General features: G+C 37.5%; 1 protein-coding gene across 3 annotated transcripts; it reads right to left on the bottom strand.

Moving 5' to 3' along the window:
- Positions 1-2,184: 2,184 nt before the first annotated feature.
- LOC121253230 (OVARIAN TUMOR DOMAIN-containing deubiquitinating enzyme 11-like) lies at positions 2,185-9,822 on the bottom strand. Of its 3 annotated transcripts, none has more exons than XM_041153217.1 (10): positions 9,688-9,822; positions 8,496-8,697; positions 6,855-6,928; positions 5,960-6,014; positions 5,772-5,846; positions 5,038-5,111; positions 4,887-4,935; positions 3,360-3,444; positions 2,555-2,611; positions 2,185-2,464 (listed from the first exon to the last, which is right to left on the bottom strand). In XM_041153217.1, the coding sequence occupies exons 2-10, from the start codon at positions 8,661-8,663 to the stop codon at positions 2,421-2,423; spliced, it is 681 nt and encodes a 226-aa protein (XP_041009151.1). In that variant the 5' UTR covers positions 8,664-8,697; positions 9,688-9,822; the 3' UTR covers positions 2,185-2,420. The 3 variants fall into 3 exon arrangements, with proteins under 3 accessions (XP_041009151.1, XP_041009150.1, XP_041009152.1); XM_041153216.1 differs by having other exon boundaries at positions 9,575-9,804; XM_041153218.1 differs by lacking the exon at positions 9,688-9,822 and adding an exon at positions 9,398-9,582.
- Between the last annotated feature and the right edge of the window lie 3,348 nt (positions 9,823-13,170).

Below are 13,170 nucleotides of genomic sequence, written 5' to 3'. Positions count from 1 at the left end.
GTGGAATCGGAGATAGCAAATTTCAGTCAAGGTAACCTTTCTATTGAGCAGTATTATTCTGTTTTCTTGAACTTGTGGAGCAAATACTCGGGTATTACACATCATGCTAAGGTACCCAAGGAGGCGCTGTCTGCACTTCAGACAGTTTGTGAGGAGAGTAGACGTGATCAATTTCTGATGAAATTAAGGTCAGAATATGAGGCCTAATTGAATAACCAAATGCTACCTCTCGACCAGATTAAGGGCTCATTTGGACACTTGGAGTATCTCAGAATTCTGTGAATAGCAGTGAAATAGGTTGAGTTAAGATGTTTTATTGGGTTTTGGAAAATGCGAGAGAAAAAGTTAAATAAAAATATTATAAAGTTAAAAAATTGTTTGAATGTTATTTTTTAATATTATTTTTGTTTTCAAGTTTGTAAAAGTTGTATTGATTTTTGTGTTTTGTTTTGAAACTTGTAAAAGTCGTATAGTTTTTTGTGTTTGATAATGATTAGATAAAAAAAAATAAAGATTTGAAATTGAAAAGTATTTTGTGTTTGAGCGATATTTGAGAATGAAATAATTAGAAGTTTTGAGAATTATGTGTCTCATCTATGTGTCCAAACGAGCCCTAAGAGTTACACAAAAAAGGCTCCTAAATGCATGCAGATAAAGTACTAACACTCATAGAAAAACTTATTCAGATGCTTATTTGATTCGATTAATTCCCACTCATACGCTCAGATAAGAAATCAAGTAACTTTATTTTATACAGTTGTCTATTTGATTACTTCTCCCCCAAGGTTTCTTCAATAATATGTTCTTCTTACTTGTCGAAAAGAAATTGCATGTTATTCTGGGGAAAAAATTTAGTCCAAAGGCACAAAACCTCATTTGTGTTCAAACGCAATTTGTAAACCAGACCCAAAGACAGAGTATTTCTACTAGGAACCAATATTCAACACGCTCTCCAAAGCGCAGTGACACAACACAAACGAATAAAAGCACTTGCAATATCGCACCGCATTTATAAACGGAAACAAATACAAAAACAAAAAAACAGAGAGCGGAGGGAGAGGTGTGAGCGTACGTTTTCGCCGCAACGCATACAGAGGCTTTGGACTTGGTAAAGAGGGGCATCGTTACCTTCTGCGGAGACAGCTTCGACTACCGACCTCACGTCCACGATTTGTTCTTTGTTGCTGTTATCTTCCATCTTTACTCCTTTAGCTGTTCTCTCTCTGTCTCGCGGCAGAACAAAGATGAAAGCAACTTCTTTGGAGTCGAACTTAATAGAAAGACACGAAAAAAGGATTGGAAATAGAGTTATTTGACCCGCGAACGACCGTTTTCAGACCCGACCCACCCATCTTTATGGATTACTACTAGCTATTTAGTCCATAAAGAAATATCAGATAATAATTTTTATAATAATATTTATAAATTGACGTGAATTGATGGATGTATTAAATTATAAAATTATTTTTATTGTTGATGCAATTTTCTGATGGATTCAAAGGCCAATAGTATGGTCGAATGACCCATAATGACGATTTTGACATTGATACGATATTCAGATGCTCATCTATAAAGTAAATAATAAAGAAAGTACATAAATATTAATAAAATGACAATAAATTTCGATAGATTGATCTTAGTTATATCACTTTCACTTTTTTACGTATCAATTAATCACTTTTGATATCTTTTTTGTCTTATATCTTTCTTTTGTTATTGATAATGGGCTTCAATGGATTGGAACTTAGTTCATTTTATATCCAACATTTATTATAAAGAAAATCTATCATATAACGTTTATGCCGGCATGGAAGACACTTTCCATACTGATGACATGTTGCGATTTAATTTACAAATTTTATTAGAAAGTTTAAATAATATTGCCGAAAATACAGAGGTGTCGATACTTTCTTACAAGACATAAACATGGGTCATGGGTTGGTTTTATGCTGGGAAATTGCTACAGATGCATACAATATCGTAGCAGACATTATCAATAATGTCAATAACAATGTTATTCCAACCATGAATTGCTGTAATCATCTTCTCTCCACTGGACAGAAAAGACACCTTCGATTATTCGAAAAAATCCAAGTCTTATAGAAAGATTACTAATTTATGTGCAATACAATCCATATCGTACAGATTACAGAAATACCAGACAAAAATGTTAAAACCAGGAGATGATCATCAAAGTCTTTAATTTTCTGTTCTGTGCATTAGAAGTTTGGAAACCAAGTAACTGCAGAATCAAATTTTAATGCATATTTACACACAAAATAATTTTCGAAAAAAATAAAACTGAAATATAAAAGCCTGCATACATAAAAAATTAAGGTTCCATCCGAGGATCATGTGTAACGACATCGAGGTACATGTCCGCTGAGTCAGTAATCGCTGGCCAGAACGATGCTTTAATTCTAGAAAAGCCAATGTTTTTTTTTGGCTACCCTGGTGGGAACATCTGTAAATAGATCCAATAAAGAATCAGTCTTATTTGTGACACTATAACACTGAGACAGCAAAGCTAGTACATGATAGTTTTGTTTCTCACCTCCACTTCCGTATAATGAATTGTAGTGCACTTCACTCCAAAAGCTCAGCCAGAGTTCTAGAAACACAAACGGTCAGTCATAACTGAGATATAATAAAATATGGCAAGGCATCATCCATTATACGATTGAATTAAACATATTGCATGAATAAATTAGGAAGGATTAGAAGTAGAACTCCCTAATGAACTTCGTGATGTAAAAGAACATTACTTCTCTAGGTTACTACCATAAGATTCATGGATAATTAAAGCAATGCATTAATAATTTGGATTTTCACCAACAGCAATAGAACATTTTTTTAATAACCAACAGAAAAGAACATATTACAGTGACATAACTGCCAAAATTACATTCACCATAAAATTTTGGCAGTCTGGTCTCCGAAACAAATAATAACTATAAGACTTCATACTAATTCAACTAGTAACTGAGCAATATAGGGATTCAGTTTGTTTAAGTCCGCTTCTCTACTCCCTCACTTAAGTTTTAATGTTTTCGGGTGGCTGTTCTGTGGAGCATCTTTTTTTCTTTTTCTGTAAAAATAGATATTATAATGTTTTGTGGAGCATCCATTGAGTTTTGATTTTTTACATTAAAAAAGTTCATTCGCTTAAACGTCTCCCTGAAATAATGATGAGTAAATTTACAAAAGGACTACACAAAGTAAGAAGCCGATAATATTGAGCCAGCATACATAGCTCATACTGTCAACAATACAATAAAAATAATAACAGCATAGAAAGAAATGAATTGTAGCTGAAAATAAACATAGGAAATTCAAAATAAATCTGGTTATATATTTACCTTTAGTGGGATTCTGGTCTTTGGGGAGGATTTCAACATAACAAGTGTCTCGGAAAGACGTCAGTAAAGAGATTTTGGCTCCAAACTAGAGAAAATTCCATGATAAGTCAGAATCCAGTCCTCCCAAAAGTTATTGAATAGTTTTTTATAAGTGACACAATGAAACCAATAGGAAAACACTAAACGTGTAACAACACAGATAAAACCATGTAACATGAGAGATGAACTTCAAACAACAGAGTAATAGAATATGAGAAGAACAAGGAAGCATAATGTGAACAGATCTAACCACCTCAAACATTATCAGCCATCATCTCTAAATCACTAGCAATAAAACTTGTGGAGAAATTAGGCAAAAGTTATTCGGCAAAGGACTCATGCTAGCTAGATGTGCCCCATTTTTCATGGTCAATGCAATCCTGAGATTTTTCAAGATTGGGTTCACATTTGAGAAAGTCATTTCCATTGGTGTGAAGTTCCAAGCATATACCTTGCAAAGGCAAACTTTAAACGGACATCCAGGGTTTGGGAGATTAAGAAACAAGAACTTTAAACATACAATTCAGATTAATTGGAACATGGGAAGAGATGAAGCAATCTATAAGCCGAAAAGTTGTTCCTCCTGGCATCTTAAGGTTGTTCGTGTAACACAATAGCATGTGTGTCGAGGAATGCACTGACAAGTTCTATAATTTGGTAACTTGACCAGGTTGCAGATAACCTTTGGATTGGCTACTTGTCAACCAGATACTATGGTTTCCAATTGATATTGCCTACCAAATTCAGGAGGATTTGAAGGAGAATCCGAACGTCACCTTCAACTAGTTGACATGCAGGTTTGGAATGATTCTGGTTTTTCAGGTAATGGACCTGTCAATTCTTCCACTACAAGGAAACAAAAACTCGAATCCTAAGATGTCAATCCTGCAGTTGTTTCACAAGGATGACTCCTTACATGAAAAAGTGGGACACAGATGGAAACTCCTCCATAATTCTACAGACATCAATTCTCTTCAGGACATCTGAATATTCATCAATAATTTGAGTTCTTGTGGTTCTCGATCCACACAGTAGGCTATAGACATGCAGATAAAAAAACTCCTACAAGTTAGGTTGTCATTATTGAGAACACAATGCATCTTTGGTGAAGTCACAACACACCTAAGGAGAACAAAGACACTATAATCCCTAGTTTCATTTTGCAAATCATCTCAGGGTGTAATAAGCTGATGGTTTTTCCAACTAAACCTCCTTGTCAGCTCCATGGTAACACAATTTTTGCAAGAGAAAGCTACCTTCAGTATCATATTTAATATAAGTTCTCTTTTTTCTGCTCTTTGAGCGAGACAAGAGAGCATACATACTATTTTCCCCTATAAGTAGAACAACTCCCACTTGTTTCATCTTTAGCATGGTACAAGAATAACCGAACAAGAAATTTGTGACATGAAAAAAGTAATGCAATACATTTTTTCCTGAGGTCTCAAGAGATGAGTGGGAAAACAGATAGATAAATATTAAACTTACTCGATCCGCAGCTGCTTGTAGAGTTACGTGATCTCCCCATTCACCCGATCTAGTAGAATACAAAGATATAGACATTGAATTAGCGTTTACTACAAGTGATGAGAACATTATCTCTGATTTTGCAAGAAAATCAACAGGAATCACAGCTTACTTTTTCATCTTCTTTAGGTAGCTTTTGTACTCCATTGGGACATAACCTTCATATAATTTTCTGTAATGCTTTAGCTGGAAGAAAATGGGGAGAGAAGTTCCATCAGAATTTACTCCCATCTCATAACATTCAACATTTAGTATTCTGAAGATTCATATCACATATTAAACATTCAGTACATGAAAGGGGATTTGTGGGGTTCGTATGAATCAGTTTTCAGAGCCTATAAAATCAACCCCCAACACAACCACCTCTTGGAAGTTATATATCCTACCCAACACCAGATCTTGACCCTCCAGTAGAACCCAACCGATTTTGGTCAGGTTTGGTTCAAGTCTATCAGCAAGGTCTGAAGCTCGGGTAAAATATCCCCACTTCATTAGACTAGCCTTGCAGGCTGTTTGGATGCTCCAGCATCAATCTCCCTAACTTTCACAATTGCAAAACTCATGCTGATTGTATCATACCCAAAAACCCCAAAAGAATCCCAGGAGAACATTACAAATTGATAGTCTCCCTAATACCACCATATATTCCAAAGAACATGAAGCCCCAAATGTCAATGATTGCCAACCATCTCAAAAATAAGCATAGGAACCATTAATGGATAGAATATTTCCCCATGGAATTCTGACCATCCAAGAAATCTATCTATGATGTTTACAATATTCATATATTTTATTAGCTAGAGAAGTAGAGAAGTGAATGCACCAGTGAAGTTTTTTGTTCCATACCTGCTTGATGATGTGCTTTCTTACATGCTTGTGATAGTCAGGATTGCGAAACAACTGGTCTGCTAAAGCTCGAAACTGTCCAGTATTTTTGAACAAATATTTTACTGAATATGTCAAGTTGAAACTAACACCCAAAGAAAGGGGAAAGCATGAGTTGATACAAAAGAAATCAACAACACTTATTGAACCTGGCAATTCCCGTCACCCTCCATCTGCAGTTCAGCTAACCCATATGTGACCAACCTATGAAAGCCAATTCATTTTTTTATCAGTAAATAATAATTTTATTAAACCACATCACATGCACATGTAAGTTGGTCCAGAAACTCAATTACAAATGTCCCTGAGTATAAACATTGCTAAGGTGCTCTATGAGCTACATTTTTTATTATTTGCTTTGATGATATCCTAATAAGAAGCCAACCAAGAAGTGTGATAAAGGAAAACAAAATTCATGAAACACCACTGAAAATGCATAAGAAACTAGAAACTTGCACAAAAGTGTCAATCAAGAGAAAGCTAATGAAAAGGTAACCAAAACAAACATGCACTCTCAAGGTCCCAAATCCCCAAGTTGCCCAAGGCACTAGGCACCACAAAGGTACCAGCCCAAGTGGAGCACGATGCCAAGATGCAGTAGCAGTTGATAGTGCCTTTTTCTTAAGAATATAACTGCATTCATCAGCATCATCATCAATTTACAGTACAAGGACTTCACCCTGTCACATGTTTATTGCAAAGAAAGAAACAACTTAACATGTTCAGGTTTAGTAGAAGGTAGAATTGGAGCCTAAAAAGATAAGAAAATCCAAAAAAGAAGATGGAAGGCTTCCTTCTTACATAAAATGAAGGAGCAAACTCAGAAACAACCTTAGCGAGCACTGAGCTCACCTTTGACACAATGGTACTTATAATAAGTTTCCGACTTAAAAAATTAAACAAGTTAAGCTCACAATACACACTAAACACTGGAATTAAAAATAAAAATAATAATCTCACATGCCAAGGTATTGCAAGTAATGAACTTTTCTTTTCACTAAGTTATAGAAAAAAAATGCATCAAGTTCATAATAGAGTTAAAACCTTTCAGACAGCCGCTCATGGTCCAAGGTTGCATCATTTACATCAGGAATCTCCCCATTAACCCGGGGGGTATGCTGCCAACACAGTCCTCATCAATAAGTGCTAAAATAGCCAGGTACTTTTCAAGTTAATAAAGAAGGCATACATACATACATACATATGAATATATATATACACACAGTTATGACTTATGAATGCTTCACCAAATCCAAAACTTTCAAGGACATCGCAAAAATTCTGGAAAATGTTCGTTACGACTTTTAAGGAAGCTTGACAGACTTGAATATGCCCTGAGAGTTCCCCTGGATTACTCTTGATACACGGTTCTGGCAGGTGGGATCATGTATCCAAGGTCACACCCCAAGGGCAGGTCCGAAGAGCCCTGCCTTGAAATCTCACGTCATAAAAAACGGATGATATAAAGTTACCCCAAAGTCAGCAAGATAATTTCTGAGGAAAAGAATCTCAATCAGCACATTATTGTGCTTCTGCATTGAAGGGGAACACTCTAGTTGGCCAAGGAAAAATTTATTAGTTTTTCATCATGAAGATCTAAACTAAGTTACAACTATAGGTCCCAAATGGTATATAACTAAGGTTAGACAGAATGAAATGCGTGGCAGTAGCACCACATGAGATGAACATACAAAGTTAGGTTTACCGGTCTAAGTCACTTAAGTCTCACATAAGAATAAGAGCTCAGAAGCCGAAGGATTTTAGACATGTGTATAGACCATTGACCTGGTATTTTAAACCTGAGTACAGGTCTTTTTCCTATTCTTTATTGTAAACAACTGTGAGGAAACGAGTAACACAAAAAGGAAGTTGCTACAATAGAGAATAAGCCATAAGAACTCTACAGCAAACTACCACCCAAATACCTAGTATACGAAGCTTTGGTTTCTTTTATGAAGCATGTTTTCCTAGTTCCTCCCTCCTCTCTTTCATCCTCTTATTCTTTTTCCGTCTTTAATTTTTCTGCAGTCTCTCTTTTGTATGCGGTTTTAAATAGTACCAGCCAATCCCACCATCAAAACCTCCCCAACTAACTTAACCCCTGGTCTATAGTCAATAAGCAGCCACACAAAATGAATGACATAGTCTCTTAACAATTTGTAATTATGCCAGAACATATAACTAAAAACTACAAACATAAAAGCACATGCACATCCATGCATGTGTGTGCTGTATGGGTGTACACATGAGTAGATGTAGCTATTTTGTCTGCCAATTTGCATAAAACCTTCTTCTCTGTCCTCAATAAAACTCCAAGTTTTGATCCACAGTAAAACCAAACAAATTCAGCAGTAGCTTAAACAGTTGACTTTCTGACAATGTGCTTTGTGAAAGAATATATCGCCCACACTTAAATATTTTCATAGACAGTAAACAGTGATTACAGCATATATACTTAAAAAATTACTGCAAATTTACCTATAGAAGGCCAATTTAAATCGAATACGTGGTTCCAAACAGTGTCAAATCAAGAAGGCATTTGCATAGTCTTCTCATTAAGCATTTAGATTGAATAAAGCAAGCAACTTCGATGCTCGATAATAACAACAAAACCCCCAAATTCCTTAATACTTGAAGCAATTATATGAGAAACAAAACAACATATCGATTTAGTGAGGACCGTACAGGGATGGAATCCAAATGGGAGAGCCTCTTCCCAAGCCTGCCATCCAGTTTTGATTGTTCTTCCTCTGCCAAGATGCTTGCAATGGTTTGGTCATCCTCTGTATCCTGGAAGCTGCTGTTCAAACTGGAGCTAGAGCTTGCACTTGCAATGTTGTTGCTTCCATACATACTACCTCAACTGAAACCGATAGCTAACACTAGCCTACAAAAAATGCCAAGATAAAAAAATTTGATGAATTAACTTGATGTATGGGAGTACCCGACATGTACATATTTACATGCATATTAAGAAAAGCTTATTATTAATCCATATATACATATACACAAATAACCATGGGAACTTTAACAAACAAGTATGCGCTATACGCACAGACATCAACCCTCAACCCTCAACCCAGAATCCCAGATCCTTCATCTAAACGAATAAGAAATACCCATCCGCTAAAACCAAAGAGTTACAGGACAAGGAACCCAAAATCAATCACTGTTTCTTCTTCCGGAATTCTCTATTCTGGTTGCTGATAGTTCATGCGAGAAAAAAGAAAACTTAACAGATACATCCAGTACAAGAACTTAAATTTCTATAGATCGTTATGAATTCTTCAACTTAGGCTCAAACTTGAATCTTATCATCTTTTCCCTCTCAATTCTCAGCGACCAAACAGAATATAACCACGATTGAAAGCAATTTGGCAGAGAAGAAGAGACCGGGAATTAATCAGGAAACCAAAACAAAAGTAAAAATACGAACTCAACTAAAGAATTAAAGAATACCCAGAATTTAAATTAGTAGGGAGACAATCAACGAATAGCAAGAACAACATATTCTTTAAACCTTGTGCTGTAAGCTATGCCTTATAGTATCATTTATCTCAGTTTAGCATCCATCACAAAAATATTACCGCCAATCACCCAAGATTCCGTTCTTTCATCTTTTCTTTGGTTTCGTGAGCTAGCAAGCACGGGTATAACAAACTTCCAAGAAATGGAATCAGAAACAATGCACGGAACAATATGCTAAAATTGAATAAAAAAATCGCATAATATCCCATAACAGATGAACAGAAATTGTTAGTTACCCGGATGTGAAATAGAGAGGAAGAACCCAAACAAATAAGGCGTCAAAGTTGGCTTTTTTCTGTTCTTTTGTCCCTTTTTTCTACGGGCAGGCAGACGATGAAGTTTTTCTAACCTTGAAAGATGATAGTTATGGCTATTGCTCCAAGCCTCGGAGTCTTGTACTGGACGTCATTCTCTCTCTTCCCTCAGACAGACAAGAAAGTGAGAAACTTCCACACGCATCAGCGCGAGGGACTCCATGAAGCCGCGTCCGTGTCAGCTTATCTCCAAATATTATCAGATGTACATACACGGTCAAATTAATTTTTATCAATAATCATTAATTTATATCTAATTCTATTTTGGTGAGCTAACGTAAACCAATTATTTCTACTGGAATCAAATATTTTTCTTATAAACTATGTTAAATTCTAAATTTTATTTGCCATCCGGCATACACAAGATATGTGTGCCAAGGATTGTCCTCAAAGTACATCTTTTATTATATTATCTTTTAATCCCCGATTTTTACAATCAACTTTTGACAAGATTCAAGAATTCAATATGAATTTAATAAGAAAGTAGTTGATTAGTAAGAGGTTTTATCCATTTAATTAAATGGATCAAATTGGAATTGACCTGGATATAATTCGAACTAGATTTGAGCTCGTTTAAATACAGAAATTATTTCATCTCATCTTATCTTATCTCATCTCATTATTATAACTTTTCTAAATTCTCACACAAAATATTCGAGTAGTGTCTAGTTCTCAAGTGTTCGCTCGCACAGCAAATGTGATATATGGGGAGTCATTGATCCATTGACAGAGAATGCATGAACAGACAAGAGGGGAGACAGACTGAGAGAAGTAGGTCGAATAACTACGCCGCATTAATGGCTCCACCACTTGGACAATACGCCACATTAATGACACTGTCGCAGAGCCATGCTGCATTTAAAGAGTATGACACAAAGAATAGTGCGGGAGACACGGACTTAATGGGAGCAGGCACTATCTGCTCCTCAACTTGTAGTATAAATAATAGATTCCAAGTACAAGAATGACTCTCAAATCCCTAGACTCCCTTACTTATTTGTTACGCTCCAGGAATATTTCCTAACTTTGGCATCGGAGGTTACCTGGCCCTAGGTCGCCCTCTCAAAGCCGCAGTCTTTCCTACCTATTGCAGGACCCGTTTTCGTAGACCTGATTTGTCGGAGCTTGGCCCAAAGTTGTGCGAAATACGACGTTAACAGTGTCACTGTCTATGAGATCGTAATAGATCTTATGTGTCTTTCTTATGCCTGTAACAGCCCGTTCTGAACAATTCAGGAGAGATATGGGAGACACTATGGAAGTAAGGTTGAAAACCATGGATGAGTGGGTAACAAAACTAACCGGCAAAGTACATGCACTCCACAAGGAAAACAAGGAGCTCAGAAAACCCCAATAGGAGCAAGACGACGGGGCAGGATCCAACGACACTGAGCACGTAGGATCTTGAAACACGCAAGCGGAGCTTAATAAGGAAAATGAGCAGAAGGACATGCAGGATGAGCTTCGTAGCCTCAAAGGGAAATACGAAGAGATAGCAAGGAAAGTATGCATCTCGTCAACGATGGACCAATTGCTCACGAGCATAGGTCTACCCTATACTGAATAAGTAATGGCAGTGCTTTTGTCGCCAAAGTTTAGAATCTCCACTATGGCTATGTATGATAGAGGAAGGGACCCCCTCGAGCACATGAAAACTTTCAGGGCTAACATGACGCTGCATGGCTTTCTTGGGGAAGTAGCTTGTAGGGCATTTCCACTGACCCTAAAAGGGTCAGCATGTCCATGGTTCGGGTCACTAGCACCTGGATAGGTGGACAGCTTCTGTGAACTCGCCAAAGATTCCCTTTTTGTCGTAGCACCCTGTAGGTAAGAAGAAACTCACGACCGGTAAGATCCGTGTCATCTGGGAAGGTTTCCAACAAAACCCGTCGCCAGATAATGTTGCAACACACCAACACTCTCCAAGCATCGGATGTAGTTGGGAATGGGCCAAGCCAAGGCGATCTAGAAGGTCATGAACAGAGCGAGGGAATGACAGTCTCAAGCCGCATGCAAACATGGAATGGTAGAGGGCCACCCTAGTGGAATGACCCTCTGCATCAACGGCGCCCTCATCAGGGCCAGGAACTTCAAAGGAATCAGACTTCAGTACTTGGTAGGTGAGAGAGCTAAGGAGGCCAGCGTTGATTTGGCTGTAGTCGAGCGCCATTCACTGCCCAAAAACAATGGCTCGATATCAACGGAGCCCCAGCGGAAACGTTGGGTTGAACATATTTTTCAGAGGCAATCACCACCACCACACGAAGTAGCAAAGAAGATAGATTGGTCGGAGAGAAGAAAAATCAAAAGAACTAAAATTGCGGGACAATCACAGCGCAGCAAGCGGAAACCAAATCCCTCTCCCACATTATATAAGAAGGGGGTGACAATTAGACTCTCACACACCATGGCAACAGGGATACTCGCCGTTTTGGATTTTGGGATTGTGGTTTTAGAAGCGACGTAAACACGAAAAGTCGCCTGATACCCCTTCATTAATGAACTTGAAAAGATGTTATGAAATGTGAGCCCATCAAGGAATATAGGAACGCTGTCAGAAACGCCAATCATCGAAAGCCTCCCAGACCTTAGAACAACATAATAAGGTTCTCGGTCTTAGTAGTAAGGGGGGATCAGATCACGAAAAAATTTCCACCGTACTCATCTAATGAGCATTAGCAAGATAATTGTAAGGAAATTTTTCCCTACTAAGCCCAAGAGGTCTGTGAATGGAAGGAAGCAAAATCAAAAGCTTAGCCCAGAGTAGAGAGCCTTAATCTAGCCCATGGGAAAGCTCCTCTAAACATGACCTGCAGGAGGGATGGTGCTGCAAAGGATGAGACTTGTCGATCTAAGAACCCCTAGAGTAGTGTCCAATCCTTAAGTGTCCGTCCGCACAACATGCGTGATATACGGGGAGCCATTGATCTACTGACATAGAATGCATGAATGAACCAGAGGGGAGACAAACTGAAAGAAGGAGGTCGGATAACCACGCCACATTTAAAGACTCTAATACAAGGAACAGTACAGGGGACACATACTTCATGGGAGGAGGCATTATCTGCTCCTCAGACCTGTAGTATAAATAGCATATCTCAGGTACGAGAATGGCTCTTAGATCCCTAGACTCCCTTACTTATTTGCTACCCTCCAAAAATATTTACTAACTTTAGCATCGGAGGTTACTCGGCCCCTAAGCCGCCCTCTCAAAGCCACAATCTTTCCTACCTTTTGTAGGGCCAATTTTCGAAGACCTGAGTTATTGTAGTTTGGCTCAAAGGTGTATAAAACACGACGTTAGTAATAATAATAATTATTATTATTATATTATATTATTATTATTATTATTATATTCTATGTTCAATGATACCTACGGCTATAGTTAGATCAATTGTCAAATAGGATTAGTGGCCTGCCACCAACTACAATTGAAATGGGATCAGCAGCCTTGGATTTTACAGATCTAACAAACGTCTTGGCAGTGGCGTGTGATTCCTACGTGTCTTCATAGCCAT

This window comes from Juglans microcarpa x Juglans regia, chromosome 2S (assembly GCF_004785595.1).
Source record: "Juglans microcarpa x Juglans regia isolate MS1-56 chromosome 2S, Jm3101_v1.0, whole genome shotgun sequence".
NCBI lineage: Eukaryota > Viridiplantae > Streptophyta > Magnoliopsida > Fagales > Juglandaceae > Juglans > Juglans microcarpa x Juglans regia.
Note: the sequence above shows the minus strand (reverse complement) of the source record. Positions and strands in the feature narration are given on the sequence as shown.

What these genes read in the sequence shown, in the direction of transcription:
- LOC121253230 (XM_041153217.1), bottom strand. Translation starts at nt 8,663, where the DNA reads ATGTATGGAAGCAACAACATTGCAAGTGCAAGCTCTAGCTCCAGTTTG. An exon ending in CATGAGCGGCTGTCTGAAAG is followed by an intron (nt 6,015 to 6,854) that starts GTTTTAACTCTA and finishes TGGCTTTCATAG; the next exon opens with GTTGGTCACATATGGGTTAG. An exon ending in AGGGTGACGGGAATTGCCAG is followed by an intron (nt 5,847 to 5,959) that starts GTTCAATAAGTG and finishes AATACTGGACAG; the next exon opens with TTTCGAGCTTTAGCAGACCA.